At 41.1% G+C, this 20,337-nt stretch overlaps 1 protein-coding gene across 2 annotated transcripts in view; it reads right to left on the bottom strand.

Annotated features, from left to right (window-relative positions):
* Positions 1–348: 348 nt before the first annotated feature.
* The window catches only part of LOC126356299 (ubiquitin-conjugating enzyme E2 W), an 84,958-nt gene continuing 64,969 nt past the window's right edge, over positions 349–20,337 (bottom strand). For both annotated transcript variants that reach the window (XM_050007222.1, XM_050007224.1), the window contains exons 5-6: positions 16,718–16,793; positions 349–1,328 (exon numbers count right to left, since the gene is read on the bottom strand). In XM_050007222.1, the coding sequence (XP_049863179.1) occupies positions 1,315–1,328; positions 16,718–16,793 (90 nt within the window). In that variant the 3' untranslated portion in view covers positions 349–1,314. The remainder of the gene's footprint in view (positions 1,329–16,717; positions 16,794–20,337) is intronic.

The following is a 20,337-nucleotide window of genomic DNA, read 5'->3' on the forward strand; positions in this document are numbered from 1 at the left end:
GTGGCTCTGCTACAGTTGTTCAGTCATTTTCAAAACAGATGCAAGCACCACACACTACTTCACTTGTTGCTTGCCAGCAACTGACACGATCGACAAATCAGAAAAAATTCACACATGCGCACAAAGGGTCAAGGTCAGCTCCTGCAAGCACACAAGATTCAAATCCAGCAGGTGTTTACAAAAACAAACGAGGTCGGATTCTTTTCTAACAGACCTTGTAAATGTGTACTTCCAGTTTGGAAGTGCTGAGCAGAACCAATTCACTTTATGGTATTTCGTATCAGAATTTCTGCTGTTGACTACACACTGGAAAATCTGGGATCAAGCAAACAAAGTGCAATACACAAGTAGATTAAAAATATGACTTCATTTATACCCTTAAAGTATTAAATATCTAGACAGAATTAGTGTATTTACAGTTTAAGAAATGTACAAAATTTAAAATAAATTTACACTGGATTTCTTTTTCCTCTTATACATCAGCAATCTTATTAGTTACAGTAATCATACAATTTGTAATAAGGCAATGAAGTATATTGAGAGTGCAAGAACTTCTTGACTTATCTGAAGTCACACATTTAGCCTAGGTACAAAACCAATAAAACAAGCAAATAATTCTGTATAAAATATAACTGGTTTCTGTAAGAAATTAAGTAACATGTCAATGTTAAACCCACTGGTGCATCGTATGTTAACCAGGGTTCAAAATATGAGAACTTTTTACATCTTGAGCTTTCACACACCACAACATTGTGCAATGGATACTGCTTATTATGTAAAACTGATTCTAATCCAACATCACGTGAATGCAACATACATAATTCAAAAAGCAGCTCTCTGTGGGCTAGTGAAAACACTTCAAGATACCTTAGATACTAAAAATGGTGATTACTCTCAGTAAATGCAGAAGCTGTGGATTAAGTAATTCCAATTTCAGTCTTTTGAAACTGAACTGAATAAAATACAAACAACAACAATGAGAAACAACAAAGGTAAATCCACACAAAAGCCACTAATGTTCCTTAAATTATGAAAACAACGTCTTGCTAGTACATCACAACACAGATTTGTGGCAACATACACAAAAAACCTTCTCACTCAATGACCAAAGCTGTATTTTGTGACACAGGTCAGTTACTGTAGTATCACAAAAAACTGGTGAAATTTAAACGCAGACAGTTTCATGTTTTACACATTAGATATCCATGTTTGTCCACCAACTATTCACTTTTCATAGATGATCACAGACAAAAATCATCTGGTTTCACACTGTAGAGTGGTGCTCTTTAATTTAAAGATGCTATAAAGTTCATTCTATACATCATCATCTGAAAAAAAAGAAAAAAAAGAAAGGAAAAAAAAGGAAAAAGAAAAACACGAGATAACCATATTAGTAATAATAACTACATACTTTTAATATCAAGAACCAAAAATCACATGCAACATACTCCAACCACGGACAAAAGATCATTTATTTTCTTTAAAAAAAAAAAAAAATAAGGGAGCTGCTGCACCACAGAGGCACATGTAGGGCAGCTGAGAAATTAACCATTACCTTCAACTTAACAGAAGATAGCTGGTACAACAAACAAAGTGAAACTACATGGCAGACAAGATGATATTTGCTGTGCCATAAAATAAGAATACGACAGCTGACAAGGGAATGCTCCAATCCGACTGTCAAAGCCTGTCTTGAAATCTTTTATACAGGAAGAGAACATTGAGAGAAACGTATTGTCAAAATTGTAGCTGCTAAGAAATATTGCAATTATTTTTAAACAATGCTGAAAATTGGCAAATTTGTAGTTCACCAGGTGTTGGGTGAAATGTACACACCTACTGTAGTTTTAGCAGGTAGCACATGCACAACACGGCAGGCGCATATCCTTGGCTGTTGGTATGTTGTTGAATAGGTGACACAGCATGACAAAATCGTAATTTGTAAAGTGAATATTAGTTTTTATTGCTAGTTTCCCTGTCACAGCTCATCAAAGTTACTATTCACTAGAATTTGCAACTCATGTAATATCCATAACACTCAGCAGCTCCCTTTGCAGTATTGCCACAATGAAGATGAAACTGAATTAATTTTCTTTGTATATGTTTCCTAATAGCATCTGTCTTTGTGCAGCTTCCAGAGTTTCACACTAATGTGGAATACAATACTGTTTTAAACCTTGCAAAGATGAAATATGAAGACTATGATATGCAATCAGAGTCACCTGGTTGTCCTGAAGACCTACATATGTGTCATTTATTAGTTAATTTGTGTCAACATTAGAAGAAAAAAAAAATACAATACCTTCCTTTCAAGCCCTCCAAGCCCAAAGAAAATATGTACAGTAAGAGTTTTCAGTGACAAAGAAAAGGCCATACATTTTTTAGTTAAACAAAGGGGATAGAGGGGGGGATGGGGGGGGGGAGGGAGGGAGGGAGGGAGGGGGAGAGAGAGAGAGAGAGAGAGAGAGAGAGAGAGAGAGAGAGAGTTAATAGGTGATACTACAGAGAAGCAAACCACACTTTATCTTTTCAAGTGAAAGAAAGACCAAGTCGCTTGTGCAGTCGATGAATGCCATGACACATTCGTATAAAATGATGCCAGTAATAAGTATCAGTGGATTAATTATTGTATTCACAGCTTTATATATGTCTTCACAAAACTCACAGCAAATAATTAGGACCACAAATTTAAAAAAGGACTGTTTAGTTGCAAAAATCTTGTAACTGGCATAGCAAAACATGGGAAAAATGGGAGAGAATAATTTTCAATATTACTGCTGAAATGTCTTCTTTTCAGTTGCAGAAATTAATTCACTGCTTTTGTTGGACTCTTGGCCTGGACATAACACTCCTTTGTCTTTATGAGGATGGCAAAAAGATTATTAATATAATTCTGATTCCACTCTGAACTAATAGCATGATTTAGCCTATATATAAAGAAATGGTTCCACAGTGTAAAGCTTTTTTTCCCTTTTTTTAAAATTATTGTCCAAATATAATTCCTGATAGTTCTGTTAAATGTCAGTCATTTGTGCATTGTCAGTTTGTACCACCATGTTTTAAGAATTTGATCAAGTGTGCCTGGTACGGAGTACTATAAGCAGGACAACCAGGACTTCACCCAGTTCTGCCTAAATAGGACTAATAATTACAGTGAAGTTCCTGAATGCATTAATTTTTCTTTTATCAGGTGTGCCTCGTTTAAGTCTCTCTCTCTCTCTCTCTCTCTCTCTCTCTCTCTCTCTTTCTCTCTCTCTCTCTCCATCCAATAGACACTTCTCAGGTTTGTGATGACTGCAGGGAACAAACAAGGAACTGCTTCAATGTTAGAAAAATATATATTATTAGAAAATCATTGAAACAGCTGTGCTACAGGAATTGTCGTAAAATATTTCATGTTACCAAATTAATGTCCCGACTGATGGAAGTTGTCTCAAATGTTACATCATACACTGCCTCGATTTTCTAATCACTTGTTTAACAATTACCTCTGCAACAACTTGGATGTCAATATGAACTGCACATTATTCTGATGCACTTTGGCATTCATGCTATGCGGTGCTACGTATCATGTCACTGTTACATCTACTTATTCACCGATGAACGGCTGGAACAGCTGTACAAACTGCTGTTATAAGTGATTCTTCATGTAGCAAAAATAAAAAATAAAAATTACTTGCATGCACCTTCGCAGCAAATGTGGCACTGCATTTCTTTCGGTGTATTCTTCTTGTGAGGCAAATTACAGGATAGGTTCCAACATATCGGATTGGACCACTTCCTTGTGAGAAGAAGAAAAGGTGATACACCATACCTTCCAGTTTGTGGCACACAATTACATTCCATAATACCCATACCAAATATAAGAGTGAGACCTGGTTTGTTGCCTCATATTCTAACTGGAGTTATAACATTGAGTTGACTGACAATTCTGCTTGCAATATTTTATGAGCCGAACTAAAATAACTTCTCAAAATTTCTGCACAACTCATTGGATGTCTGATTAGTATCTGCAAGTTATACAGTGATTGGGTTTCCATATCATTCACAAAGTACACAAAATCAGAAGTGTCAAAGTGATACATAACACTCCAGAGGAACAATGAATATCCCTATGTATTGTTACTAACAAATACACTCACAACAAGAGTTGGTTACAGTGGAAAAAAGTGCAAATAATGTACATTATTTTTAGTTTTATTATTCATGTGGTCAGCCATAATGAGGCACAATGTGCCCCATCGTGCCTCTTTGGTAAAGGACAGCGGTCACAGCAGCTAAGAGGAAATACCATCAGATCAAACACGAAAATCCATATTCCATGGATTGCCATTCTGCTCTGGAGATTTGCCAACTTTCCAAGAAGTCACTAATCAAGTAACTTTTAACACTGTTTAGTAACATCAGCAACAGTAAATTAAAAAACAAGAACGACAATGACAACAACAATGACAACAACAACAACAATCCAGATTGCAATCAGTTAATTATTTTTTATTCTGGTTACCAACTTCACTTTGTATGGCCATCTTCTGACCTGACGCTCAGAGGACATGAGGACCAAGCATACAGAACTGCTGCAAACGCCAACTGGTCCTGATACCAGTCACTAAAGTGCAGCTGGTGACTGGTACCAGGTGGTGCTCACAGTGGTGTCTGAAGATGGACATATAGATCAAAATTGGTCACTGGAATTAAAAATAAATAATTTATTACAATCTGGCTGTTTTTAGTTAAAAATCATATACCATCAATAGAAAAACAATGTAACAGAAGTGAGATGAACTTCTGAGCTGGAACTTATCTCGTATCCATGAGTATTAGAAAGTTATATTATTACGAGTGGTTGATTTGAAGTGAAAGAAAATATATTGCTTGTTAAGACAGGAATATGTAGGCAGTTTATTTTTAAAATGTGATGTAAATGAGAAAACATTTTTTGGATCTAAAGAAGTTATTACAGCTTTGGTGATACAAGTCCTGAAGATCAATGTGGAAAGTACTGTTATACAAATATAACAACAATCCTATGTTTGAAGAAACTGTTACACCGCAACATATGAGGGTCACTCCAAAAAAATCGGAAAAGTGATGCTAATATATCATTTTCCAAAAAGTTACCTACACATCTCCTCAAGGCACCCTTGTATGCGTGGGTGCACACCCCTAATTAATTAGTAAAGCTTCTGCAATATGCCTTCAAGTTAACAATTTGTAAGCACAATTTTCAGGACTTGCAACAATGTTCGTAAGTGCTTTCTCTCACATCTCGACAGACAAAGACAATGAAGAGCTGATGGAACTGTATTCCGATTTGGAACTTCTCAGTATTTCTAGCCACCCTGTGACTATCTACACTATCATGAATTAACGAAGTTCTGTACCGACTCATTCATGTGATGGCAACTCTAACAAGTTTCACACAACCATGATTGATATGAACACAACTATCACAGATGTGAAGTACATAAATGTAAAATGAGAGAAGTGCAACCTGTATATAGGTTTCGTCATCGAATCAGCACTGTTTCTTTAAGAAATTTACAGCATACGTGGACCCATACATAAAAAGGAGGAGGTCAGTTGGCAGTGAGGCCACCAGTATTTCTAAGTACTTGGTAAAAATGACTTGTGATATGAAGAGAAACACAATAATTGTAATATCACTTGAAGTAACCAAACACATCCCACCTCAATTTCTTGCTATTGCAGCTAAGTATGCAGTCAGAAGATAGAACATTCCTAACAGTATTGTACAGTTTGTTTTATGTGGTATACACACTGTACTAGTCTGATGATTCCAGAAGGTATTTACTTTTTCCCCTCTGCTGGGTATTATTTGAATAGTAATGTTGTGAGGACAGTCAATTTATACCATTTTCTGTTTACGTGTGTGTACAGTCCTGCAGTATTTTAGAAATGACAACTTTTCTGCCTAAACTCTTTTTAAATGTATTTATTTCTTTAGAAGGAAGGAAAATTGGGTTTAATGTCCTGTCAACAACAAGGTCATAAGAAATAGAACACAAGCTTGGATTGTATCAAGGATGGTGAAGCAAATTGGATATGCCCTTTCAAAGGAACCATCACTGCATTTTCCTGGAGAGATTTAGGGAAATCACAGAAAACCTACACCTGGATAGTCGGACACAGGTTTCAACCATCGTCTTCCCAAATGTGAGCCCAGTGTGCTAACCAATGCACCACCTTATTTCTTTATGATAGTGATTTTAGGTATTGTGTCATTCTCAACCAACAGCTGTAACAACATTAAGTTGCTAAAAACAAGTACATATTAATGGATCGCTGGACAGCATGAGTGTGGTGGTGTTGCTGGGGACGGGGAGGGGGGGGGGGGGGGGGGGAGAGCGGGTGTGTTGCTCTACTCCGAATGCAGCTGGAGAACCCCTGGGCATGGAACCCCTGGGCATGAGAGATGGAGAGACTCCATCTGACCATCAGTACTTTGCATTATCCCAAGAACATTGGCAGCACAGACAAGATAATAAAATTTTAGGAAAGACAAATATTAAAAATGGTGAATACAAAAGAATAAGGAGAATAAAAAGGTGGGAAGGGCAGGAGACAGGCTGGACCACCGATCTAGGGCCACCTTACGTGTCCTGGGACAGAGCAGGCAAGAGGCGCCCCTACAACCCTTCAGGTGGTGAATGAGGCCAAAACTACACCACCTCACAGAGACTAGTAGCAAGAATCACCTTTGTGGGTAAAACATAAAACCAGGTCAGCCATTAGCACCAGAGGTAGCAGTCATGAAGTTTAAGATACCGCTGGAAGGCATCTAAATTTGGGCAGTGTAATAGGGTGTAGGCCACTATTGGGTGGGCAACTCATTGGCAAAAAGGGCGGGGGGTGGGGGCTTCACTTCAGAGAATGTGCCCATGGATCAGCCAAGTAAGGCCAATGTATAGCTGGAAAAGGACAGTGGATTCCCTGCAAAAAGGGAAGACTGCCATCATCATGGTCTCCTTTATTGCCCTCAGTCTCTTGGGGAGTCCAAGGTGGACCATACTCAGTTCCATGCCGCTACATCTAATGGTGTAGAGTTGACTGAATGTCCAGTTCTGAAACACCATTTCCAAAATTGACAACATCCTGATAGCCAACTTTGTCAACCAGTTGGCATGTACATTCCCTGAGATCCCAACATGACCAAGGATGCAAAGACGAGCTGCTGTTCAGCTTGGTGGACATCAGAAAGAAGATCCCGGAATGTTGTGACTAATGGGTGATGAGGGTAGCACTGGTCTACAGACTGAAGACTGGTCAGAGTGTTGCTGCACCTTAGAAGCATCTTGCAGGTGCAAGAACAAGCATGGCTAAGAGCTTGTTTGATGGCTGCCAATTCAGCTGTGAAGACTCAACACAGAGCTCTATGGCACCCCATTCTCTTGGATATGGATGGGGGGATGTTTCTGTGGGAAGCATCAATTTGAACCTGGAAAGTACAGTGCTAAAAGAAATTCTGGGCAAAAATTGACAGCTATCCTACTCATGTAAGGTACTAAGGATATTGTGTTGCCATGTGGAGTCATAATCCTTCTGCACATCAAAGAAGATGGCAATAAGGTGTGGACATTGGTCACAAGCTGCCAAGATGGCAGAATCCAGGCAAACAATGTTGTCAGCAGTGGAAAGGCCTTTGCAAAAACCACCCTGGCTCACAATGCACCAGAAAAGCTTACAGAGAACACTGGTGAGACTAACTGGGTGATTAGCTGTCCATTTCTAAGGTGTTTCAGGACAATGATGCTTTCCCGCTATTGAGATGGTAACTCATCCTCGTTCCTTTTATGGTTGAAGATGGTAAGGAGATGATGCTGACAATCCACTGAGAGGTGTTTTAGCATTTGGTTGTGGATGCAGTCTGGCCCAGGAACTGATCAGTGCAAAAAGGGTAGGGCACTAATGGGTTCACACTCATTGAATGGAGCATTAGAAGGCTCCAGGTGGGTGTAGTGAAAGATAAGTGCATTCACTCCATCCACTGTTTGAAGACACAAAATGCAGACTGATAATTCTCAGATGCAGACGCTCAAGCATAATGCAGAGCAAAATGTTCGATGACAGTGTGTGGGTCAGTGAAGACAGTACCGTGCATGGAAATAGCACATACACCTGTAGGAGGCTGTAATCTCTAGAGGAGGCTGACCTTTGCTGAACCTATGAAGGAGTGGTACATGGTCCAATGGTTGAGACATACAGTTCCCTGCATTCTTGTTTGTGCCATTTTATTAAGTGGCACACCCAGGCATGGAGCCATTTACAGGCAATAATGTGCTCTATAGATGGATTCCACTCAGGGCATTGGAGCCCTGCCTTTGATCTATAATTGCCATTTTATTAAGTGGCACACCCAGGCATGGAGGCATTTACAGGCAATAATGTGCTCTATAGATGGATTCCACTCAGGGCATTGGAGCCCTGCCTTTGATCTATAATAGCCTCTATGATTTCAGAGATCCATCAAGGTACTGTCTTCCAACAGCAGGATCCCACAGAATAGGGGATTGACTAGTCAGCTGCCGACAGAACAGTTGCCCTTGTACTCTTGACAGCTGTGTTAATACTTCCATGTAGTGGAGAGCTAAAGGACAACAGTGGAGGTGAAAGTATCTCAGAACCATTGTTGAAAGCACATCTGGGAGGACATCTACGGAAATGATACTGACGGAAGGGCAGGAAGATCAGGAACTGGTCACTACCACGCAGGTCATCACGGGCTCCCCATTGGATGGATGAGAGAAGACAAGGACTGCAAACGGGAAGATCAATAGCTAAATAAGTTCCATGTGCAACATTGAAATGTGTGGAGGCATCAGTATACATGAGGAAAGTCACGACCTGCCAGTAAGTTTTCAATGTCTTTACCATGGTCAGTGATCATGGTTCCACCCCACTAGAGGTTATGTGCTTTGAAGTCACCCAAGATTGGGAAAGGGAGCAAGGGAGGAGTGGGGGGAGTGGGGGAGTGGGGGGAGGGGGGGAGTGGGGGGAGGGGGGGGGGGAGTGAGGGGACCCGAGAAACCAATGCAGACAATATGTTCTGTGACACATCACCACCACTGGGATGGACATAAACAGTACAGACAGAAAATCCTGAGATGCCCTTACCTGAACTGCCACAGCCTCCAAAACTGTACCAAGAGGACCAAGTTTGCTAGATACAGAGCCCAAAACATATGAGCAAACTCCACTTGACACTCTACCATAGCCAGCGTGATTCTTAAAATATTTCTGGTAACCACAAATGCTTGGGTCTGCATTGCTAGAAACAGGCTTCCTGAAAGGCAATGCAGAGACTAGAGGAGGTGCTTACAAGATGTCATAGTTCATCCAGGTGGTGGAAAGAACCACTATACTTCCTCTTGGGAATCTTTCTGTTAGCATAATGAGTGGGTGTGTAGGGACCAAGGAGGCAGGTTATACCCCAAGATCAGCTGATGACGCTCATTGAGAATTTGTGGTTATCAAGATACACAGGTTCTGAACTCATTGCATGGTGCAATCTGGAACCTCAGGGACCACTAGAATCGCCACCTTGGCCACAAAAGCAGAACACAAAGGACTGGTGGCGTGGGTGTCATCTGATTCTCCTTCTTCTTAGAAGACCTTTTTTTTAATCTTTGGTCTCCTTAAGGGGTTTAGATGACCGGGAGGGTTTTTATGAATTAGTTTTAGGGACTGAAGAAGATTGTGAACCCTTATGAACAGCAGCCTGTGTCTCCTTCAGCCACTGGTTGGTATCCTGCTGCAGACCGGCAGAAACTTTGGAGGGAAATGTTGCGAGGGACACCTTCCTGGCTTGAGAAGCCAGACGAGAGTGATGCATCTCTGGCCGGGGGTGGGGATTGATGTCCCTGGTGGATTGGCGAGCCACTGCTCCCAAAGTGACTGTGTAGGAAGCAGCAGCAGGAAGAGAGTCCCAATCCACGATGGATTCAGGCATGGTCAAGTGCCCCTGAGGGCCTGCTGTAAAAGGCGTAATGGGTAAACGTATCATTGTCAGAGAGGGCGATGTCATCATAGCTATAGCACACAACATTGTCACATATGGAGGCTGTAGATGCTTGTACTTTTTCTTAGTCTCTTTGTACAATAGTTTGTCCAGAGTCTTATATTCCCCTATTTTCTCTCTCTCTGAAAGACAGTGCAGTCTAGGGGGTGGGGGTGGGGGGGGGGGGGGGGGGACAGGGAGAATAACGCTCTCCACAAATGCCACAGTCGTCATGAGGGACACATTGGCATGCAACTGTTGTCCACAATCCCTACAGACTGGGGTGGCACAGCAATTCGAAGACATGTACCTGACTTTTATGCTTCTGAAGCATTGCATGGGCAGGTGGGGGGACTTATGGCTTCACATCACATCAGTATACCATCACCTTCATCTTTCAGCAATGGATCATGTTAAAACAGGCCAAGAGGAGGACCCCAGTAGCAATACTATTGTCCCTTGGTCTCCTATAGACATAATGGACAATGTGTACACCCTGTTGCTCTAATTTGGCATGTAGCTCATCATCAGAGGGGGTCATGCAAGAAAATGATGTCCTGAGCCATATTTAGACTACTATGGGATATGATAGTCACTGGACTGTCACAAGCAAGCAATGCTTGTGCCTGAGCAAGAGATGTGTTTTAAACAAAACTGACCCCCTCTTCATTTTGGAGATGGGTGCAGCTTCCCCAAATTTGTCCTCTATATTCTCCACAAAGAGTAACAGCTTTGTGACAAATCCCCATCAGTACTTATATAGGGTGTTTCAAAAATGACCGGTATATTTGAAACCCCCCCATGAACCATGGACCTTGCCGTTGGTGGGGAGGCTTGCGTGCCTCAGCGATACAGATGGCCGTACCGTAGGTGCAACCACAACGGAGGGGTATCTGTTGAGAGGTCAGACAAACGTGTGGTTCCTGAAGAGGGGCAGCAGCCTTTTCAGTAGTTGCAGGGGCAACAGTCTGGATGATTGACTGATGTGGCCTTGCAACATTAACCAAAACGGCCTTGCTGTGCTGGTACTGCGAACGGCTGAAAGCAAGGGGAAACTACAGCCGTAATTTTTCCCGAGGACATGCAGCTTTACTGTATGATTAAATGATGATGGCATCCTCTTGGGTAAAATATTCCGGAGGTAAAATAGTCCCCCATTCGGATCTCCGGGTGGGGACTACTCAGGAGGATGTCGTTATCAGGAGAAAGAAAACTGGCGTTCTACGGATCAGAGCGTGGAATGTCAGATCCCTTAATCGGGCAGGTAGGTTAGAAAATTTAAAAAGGGAAATGGATAGGTTGAAGTTAGATATAGTGGGAATTAGTGAAGTTCGGTGGCAGGAGAAACAAGACTTCTGGTCAGGTGACTGCAGGGTTATAAACACAAAATCAAATAGGGGTAATGCAGGAGTAGGTTTAATAATGAATAGGAAAATAGGAATGCGGGTAAGCTACTACAAACAGCATAGTGAACGCATTGTTGTGGCCAAGATAGATACGAAGCCCACACCTACTACAGTAGTACAAGTTTATATGCCAACTAGATCTGCAGATGACGAAGAAATTGAAGAAATGTACGATGAAATAAAAGAAATTATTCAGATAGTGAAGGGAGACGAAAATTTAATAGTAATGGGTGACTGGAATTCAAGTGTAGGAAAAGGGAGAGAAGGAAACATAGTAGGTGAGTATGGATTGGGGCTAGGAAATGAAAGAGGAAGCCGCCTAGTAGAATTTTGCAAAGAGCACAACTTAATCATAGCTAACACTTGGTTTAAGAATCATGAAAGAAGGTTGTACACGTGGAAGAACCCTGAAGATACTAAAAGGTATCAGATAGATTATATAATGGTAAGACAGAGATTTAGGAACCAGGTTTTAAGTTGTAAGACATTTCCAGGGGCAGATGTGGACTCTGACCACAATCTATTGGTTATGACCTGTAGATTAAAAACTGAAGAAACTGCAAAAATGAGGAAAATTAAGGAGATGGGACCTGGATAAACTGAAAGAACCAGAGGTTGTACAGAGTTTCAGGGAGAGCATAAGGGAACAATTGACAGGAATAGGGGAAAGAAATACAGTAGAAGAAGAATGGGTAGCTCTGAGGGATGAAGTAGTGAAGGCAGCAGAGGATAAAGTAGGTACAAAGACGAGGGCTGCTGGGTAACAGAAGAAATATTGAATTTAATTGATGAAAGGAGAAAATATAAAAATGCAGTAAATGAAGCAGGCAAAAAGGAATACAAACGTCTCAAAAATGAGGTCGACAGGAAGTGCAAAATGGCTAAACAGGGATGGCTAGAGGACAAATGTAAGGATGTAGAAGCTTATCTCACTAGGGGTAAGATAGATACTGCCTACAGGAAAATTAAAGATACCTTTGGAGAGAAGAAAACCATGTGTATGAATATCAAGAGCTCAGATGGCAGCCCAGTTCTAAGCAAAGAAGGGAAGGCAGAAAGGTGGAAGGAGTATATAGAAGGTTTATACAAGGGCGATGTACTTGAGGACAATATTATGGAAATGGAAGAAGATGTAGATGAAGACGAAATGGGAGATACGATACTGCGTGAAGAGTTTGACAGAGCACTGAAAGACCTGAGTCGAAACAAGGCCCCCGGAGTAGACAACATTCCATTAGAACTACTGACGGCCTTGGGAGAACCAGTCCTGACAAAACTCTACCAGCTGGTGAGCAAGATGTATGAGACAGGCGAAATACCCTCAGACTTCAAGAAGAATATAATAATTCCAATCCCAAAGAAAGCAGGTGCTGACAGATGTGAAAATTACCGAACTATCAGTTTAATAAGCCACGGCTGCAAAATACTAACGCGAATTCTTTACAGACGAATGGAAAAACTGGTAGATGCAGACCTCGGGGAGGATCAGTTTGGATTCCGTCGAAATGTTGGAACACGTGAGGCAATACTGACCTTACGACTTATCTTAGAAGAAAGATTAAGAAAAGGCAAACCTACGTTTCTAGGACTTAGAGAAAGCTTTTGACAATGTTGACTGGAATACTCTTTTTCAAATTCTAAAGGTGGCAGGGGTAAAATACAGGGAGCGAAAGGCTATTTACAATTTGTACAGAAACCAGATGGCAGTTATTAAAGTCGAGGGGCATGAAAGGGAAGCAGTGGTTGGGAAAGGAGTGAGACAGGGTTGTAGCCTCTCCCCGATGTTATTCAATCTGTATATTGAGCAAGCAGTAAAGGAAACAAAAGAAAAATTTGGAGGAGGTATTAAAATTCATGGAGAAGAAGTAAAAACTTTGAGGTTCGCCGATGACATTGTAATTCTGTCAGAGACGGCGAAGGATTTGGAAGAGCAGTTGAACGGAATGGACAGTGTCTTGAAAAGAGGATATAAGATGAACATCAACAAAAGCAAAACTAGGATAATGGAATGTAGTCAAATTAAATCGGGTGATGCTGAGGGAATTAGATTAGGAAATGACACACTTAAAGTAGTGAAGGAGTTTTGCTATTTAGGAAGTAAAATAACTGATGATGGTCGAAGTAGGGAGGATATAAAATGTAGACTGGCAATGGCAAGGAAAGCGTTTCTGAAGAAGAGAAATTTGTTAACATCGAATATAGATTTATGTATCAGGAAGTCGTTTCTGAAAGTATTTGTTTGGAGTGTAGCCATGTATGGAAGTGAAACATGGACGATAACTAGTTTGGACAAGAAGAGAATAGAAGCTTTTGAAATGTGATGCTACAGAAGAATGCTGAAGATTAGATGGGTAGATCACATAACTAATGAGGAGGTATTGAATAGGATTGGGGAGAAGAGAAGTTTGTGGCACAACTTGACTAGAAGAAGGGATCGGTTGGTAGGACATGTTTTGAGGCATCAAGGGATCACAAATTTAGCATTGGAGGGCAGCGTGGATGGTAAAAATCGTAGAGCGAGACCGAGAGATGAGTACACTAAGCAGATTCAGAAGGATGTGGGTTGCAGTAGGTACTGGGAGATGAAGCAGCTTGCACAGGATAGAGTAGCATGGAGAGCTGCATCAAACCAGTCTCAGGACTGAAGACAACAACAACAACAACAACAACAACATATTTGAAACGGCAATAAAAACTAAATGAGCAGCAATAGAAATACATCGTTTGTTGCAATATGCTTAGGACAACAGTACATTTTCAGGCGGACAAACTTTCGAAATTACAGTAGTTACAATTTCAACAACAGATGGCGCTGCAAGTGATGTGAAAGATATAGAAGACAACGCAGTCTGTGAGTGCGCCATTCTGTACGTCGTCTTTCTGCTGTAAGCGTGTGCTGTTCACAACGTGCAAGTGTGCTGTGGACAACATGGTTTATTCCTTAGAACAGAGGATTTTTCAGGAGTTGGAATTCCACCGCCTAGAACACAGTGTTGTTGCAACAAGACAAAGTTTTCAACGGAGGTTTAATGTAACCAAAGGACCGAAAAGCAATACAATAAAGGATCTGTTTGAAAAATTTCAACGGACTGGGAACGTGACGGATGAACATGCTGGGAAGGTAGGGCAACTGTGTACAGCAACCACAGAGGGAAACCTGCAGCTAGTGCAGCAGGTGATCCAACAGTGGCCTCGGGTTTCCGTTCGCCGTGTTGCAGCTGCGGTCCAAATGACGCCAACGTCCACGTATCGTCTCATGCGCCAGAGTTAACACCTCTATCCATACAAAATTCAAACGCGGCAACCCCTCAGCGCCGCTACCATTGCTGCACGAGAGACATTCGCTAACGATATAGTGCACAGGATTGATGACGGCGATATGCATGTGGGCAGCATTTGGTTTACTGACGAAGCTTATTTTTACCTGGACGGCTTCATCAATAAACAGAACTGGCGCATATAGGGAACCGAAAAGTCCCATGTTGCAGTCCCATCATCCCTGCATCCTCAAAAAGTACTGGTCTGGGCCGCCATTTCTTCCAAAGGAATCATTGGCCCATTTTTCAGATCCGAAACGATTACTGCATCATGCTATCTGGACATTCTTCGTGAATTTGTGGTGGTACAAACTGCCTTAGACGACACTGCGAACACCTCGTGGTTTATGAAAGATGATGCCCGGCCACATCACACGGCCGACGTCTTTAATTTCCTGAATGAATATTTTGATGATCGTGTGATTGCTTTGGGCTATCCGAAACATACAGGAGGCGCCGTGGATTGGCCTCCCTATTCGCCAGACATGAACCCCTGTGACTTCTTTCTGTGGGGACACTTGAAAGACCAGGTGTACCACCAGAATCCAGAAACAATTGAACAGCTGAAGCAGTACATCTCATCTGCATGTGAAGCCATTCCGCCAGACACGTTGTCAAAGGTTTCGGGTAATTTCATTCAGAGACTACGCCATATTATTGCTACGCATGGTGGATATGTGGAAAATATCGTACTATAGAGTTTCCCAGACTGCAGCACCATCTGTTGTTGAAAATTGTAACTACTGTAATTTCGAAAGTTTGTCCGCCTGAAAATGTACTGTTGTCCCAAGCATATTGCAACAAACGGTGTATTTCTATCGCTGCTCGTTTAGTTTGTATTGCTGTTTCAAATATACCAGTCATTTTTGAAACACACTGTATAAACCAGGTATTGGGATTGAATATTTCTCTGCTGCTTAACCCAAAGTTCCTACCAGGGCATAGCGAGGGAAGGATACATTTTGGGGTCATATCTCACTGCACTGAACAAATTCTTTCCTTCTGAAGAGATTGTTGGGATTGTATGACCACCAGCAGGGGAAACTCATCTGCTTCATATGCAAGTCATCTGCCATGGTGCCACCCACTGCTGGGGTTCACCCCTTGGGAGCCACCCTTCCTCAGCAACAGCTACCTGGCCATCTGTTACTCAGTCCCTGTGCCCCTGACAAGATGAGCACATACTCCTTGGGGAGTTTCCACTTCAGGCACCAACAGAGAGATCCCTGGGTCCAGCAGTCTACCACAGTGCAGGTACTTGACGATGACACCCCCCCCCCCCTTCCTCCCCACACTGGGATGGCAACCAAATTGGGTTTTGGGCATACTACCTCACTAGAAAGGAAATGGTGCTAAGATGGAAAGGCACAAAGGTGGAACATATACAACAATGGGCAACCTTTCCTGCATGATTCATACTTCTGAAAAATTTGGGAAAGTGTTGGCAGGTCAGACCCAATAATGGGGACAATGTATTGATTATTGAGAAAGTGCAAAAAGCACAGGAAGTGAAACAAAAAAAATAGGGTGCAAAATAATGTACATGGTGCAAATGAGGTCTTCAGCAGGAAAACCATCTGTAAAGACCGGGGGGGAAAGGGACAGTGGAAGTATAGGCTTGCAGCACAGGAAGGGAAGCGGTGCTGCAAAGGCTGGGGCCCTCTGGTAGCCAAGTACATACTTACAAAGGGTTGTGGGCTCCCTGTGGGACATCAGTGTTCAATGTAAACTGCTAAAACACCATTTTTCATGTTGGTGGTCATGTAAACTGTTAAAATAATTCTACAAAATGGTCTCTTGAGTTTATGTTGTTACAGCTGTTACTAGAAAATGGCACAATAACTGAGATCACAAACATAAATAAATACATTTAATAAAAGTCCTGGCAAAAAAATCTTGTCACCTCCATTTGTCAAGTTATATTCCCACTGCAGAAGATGCAGCATGCAGTCAAGATTCTCAGTTTTCATACATACCATGATACCACCATTTTGTCTTCTTTGGATTCTTATTACACGTTTTGACATAAAATGAGTTGTCAGGTGGCCTTTTCTGAAAATAAAAGTACATAAACTTAGCTTCTTATTCTATGCATGGAATTCCAAGTACTAGTACTACTACTACTACTACTACTACTACTACTACTAACAATAATAATAACAATAATAATACAAGCTACTGAATTAGTTGTTGTACAATTTGGAGTTGTGGAACAAGTCAGATTTATGGTTACAGTACACTTTCTCAGCAAAAAACATGGCAACCTGCTGACCATTTACACGATTCCTAAAGTTGTGTGTGTATTTCCCTTCCCTTGCAAATGATATTTTGATTCCTTTTGTAAGCCAGGGTTTTCTTGTGTCTTATTAGTGTCATATTTCATTGTTTTGTAATGAATGCAGCTGTTAAAGAATGATGGAAACCCATCTACGAATATACTGAATTTGGAATTGACAATGTGCCACATTATACAAATTCATCTAGTCAGCTTCCTGTATGACTACCTTGAAACTTTCTGTTGTCTGTTCATTAATTATCCTGTTTTCCATAAATCACTTCATTGGAATGAGACATTTCATTTCGTATGGATATGTGCTGATTAAAATTCAGGGTGTATACGTAGACAAGGAAAAAAAATTCCCGGATTTTTCCTGGATTTCCCGGTTAAAAATACACTTTTTCTGTGTTAAGTGACAGTATACTCTTCCTTGACACTGTAAAACTCATCAATCCTGTGGATGTTTATGGTTTTATATACCGACACAGAATTTCCCAGCACTTTAGAAAATGAAACTCAGGGAGGAAAAACACATTTTGAAAGACCTTTGATATGCAGCAACATGTACACTGCTTATATTCGTATTATGAAGGTATATATTTGAATTCCATCAAACACCGCATGTCACTTTTCAAAGCATTGAAATAGAGATTGCGATGAACTTTTGTAAGCCAGTCATAGCTCATGTCACGTGATCTCGCCAGACGATGACAGCATACAACACATGATGTAGTCAGCCAATGGCAATATCACTCTTAAGTAGCGGGAAAACGCAAGTAAGAAAAGGTAATGGTTTAAATTAATATACATAGCATCCACATATAATATTGGACTCGAAGATTAATAAGCTAGAAGAGAAGCTAAGCTTCCACATATAATGTTCATCTTTGTTGCGTGTGTTACACTTACAATACATTGTACAAATGTGCCAGTAAAATTTTTAATAACGACATAATGTCTGATCTTCTGGGCTCGAAATTCTTCTAAATTGGCGTCCTCAAAGAGTTGATTTTTAAATGAGAGTCAAAGACTTTATGATTTACGAAATTCATTGTACATTCTCACACATAGTTCATCTTGTGTAAAAGGAAATTTGCTTTGAATGTAATGCTTTTCAAACCACCATTCGCAATATTTTCCCGCGACCTGTTAGAAATAGGTTCGTTTCAGCAGTTGCAAGAGAGTGCTAGATAAGAGCCATCACTGCGCTGGCGCAGCTACGCAGGAAGATCTTACAATATGTCATAAAGAAAACAAGACATCAGAGGATACTTCAAGAGCGTCGGAATTTCATGAACCATACTAAAATGCATAATTCGGCTTAAAGTGCACATTCGTATGTCCAGATTCGGATGTAAATTTCCTTGGAGTAGCAGTACTGCATTATGTCATGTTTGGTTCTCTGTTATGGCATAAAGCCATACATGGACTTTAAATGCAGCAAACAGCTGAAAGTAGCCAACAGTGTGAAATTTAACACTTTGTTTCAAATAAATTTACTGTCAGCAGAAAAGATTAATAAAAGCCATATCTCTTTAGCGAACTGACAAAAATAACTTCATTGTTCTGCAACGCTGGCTCTGAGAAAGGTGGAAATAAATTCTGAAACTAGTAACATATTTTTGCCTTCCGTAATTATGCGAACATATTTTAATTGATTTGATAGCTCCTGGCTACAGAAATACATCGTGTTTTCATTTAATGTGAGAGCAATAAATGAAGAGGAAACAACAAAATCACGGAACGTAAACACACGTCACGTGGAGACGACCCACCTCCCCACCACAACTCAGAATACTCTACGCATCAGCCCCAGATTTTCTATATTTCCGAACCGGGGAAATATTAGCTAGTGGCGCCTAGCCACACTTCCTTAACCAGAAGCGGGAGAAGGTACTTCTCATACACGACTCAACTGCGCATGCACAAGAGCCCGCCCGCAACTGCTCAAACGAATCTAATTTAAACAGTTGTCATGTCACACTCATCCGAGGCAATTTGTTGTTAAGAAGCATTGCATAGTCTTCCTAAAGCCTTTGACACACTTGGTTGTTGGCAGACGCTTGTATGAGCACTGTATTTTGTTGTTGTATACGGCGCACTTCCTTTGCAACTTAAATTTTATTTTCATTTATTTTTCTTTTTTTCTCTCTCATTTCTGCAGTATTATTCTTCAGTAGTGGGATACAGTAATTCCTTTGTTAGAGTATTGGTTCTTACAAGTCAAAATTACAAAAAATTAACTGAAAACTAAAACAATGAAACATTCCCAGAATTCTAAACAATTCCCGGGTTTTCCCAGATGAAAAAATTCCTGGGTTTTTCCTGAATCTCCCAGTTGTCCCAGATCGTATACACCCTGTAATTACTTTGTGACTGATGTTTCAGTGAGTATAGTGGTAGGAGCCCCGAGTGTCAGGCAATCGCACCTGTAACTCGGGCTTCATTTGCTTGCTGTGTTACCTGTTCTGCTGGCACGAACAGCAGAGCCTTACCAAGTGACACGGCTTGCAGTGTTTGGCAGGGGCCAGGCAGTAGACTGAATGGGCAGGAGAGGGGAGGAGAAGAAATGTCAAACATGCAGTGATTTTTGCATTTTCTGTTGGGCCATTAAAATATATTTTTATGCAAATAAGACAAAACTACATCTACTGCTGAAGTTGGTATTTTGATAAGTGCTTTACGTTCTGCACAAATATAACTGGAAAGAACATATCACACTCTCAATTTTTATCAAGTGATCAAAAATAAACTATTTGGTTAAAAACTTTTATTCTCTTGCATCTTATAGTCCCACGTTGTAGCTTGCCATTACTGGTCTTATGGTTACCATTAGATCACTGAATTTAAGTGCTGTTGGACTTGACTAGCTCCTGGATGAGTGACCGTCCAGGCCTGCCGAGTGCGATGGGTGACTTTCTAGGTCTGCCGAGTGCTACTGGCAAGCGGAGCACACTCAGTCCTTGTAAGGCCAAGTGATTAAGAAGTAATGGCTCAAGTCAGAATACCTGACAATGGCTGACCACATGCCCCTCCATTTCCACATCTATACTACATGATGAAAGGTATCCGAGCGCCCCCAAAAACATATTTTTTCATATTAGGTGCATTGTGCTGTCACCTACTGTCAGGTACTCCACACCAACAAACTCAGTAGTCATTAGGCATCGTGAGAGAGCAGAATGGAGTGCTCTGCAGAACTCAAGCACTTCGAAGGAGGTCAGGTGATCGGGTGTCACTTGTGTCATACATCTGTGAGATTTCCACACTCACAAACATCCCTAGGTCCACTGTTTCCAATGTGATAGTGAAGTGGAC

Source organism: Schistocerca gregaria, chromosome 3 (assembly GCF_023897955.1).
Source record: "Schistocerca gregaria isolate iqSchGreg1 chromosome 3, iqSchGreg1.2, whole genome shotgun sequence".
In the NCBI taxonomy this organism is placed as follows: domain Eukaryota; kingdom Metazoa; phylum Arthropoda; class Insecta; order Orthoptera; family Acrididae; genus Schistocerca; species Schistocerca gregaria.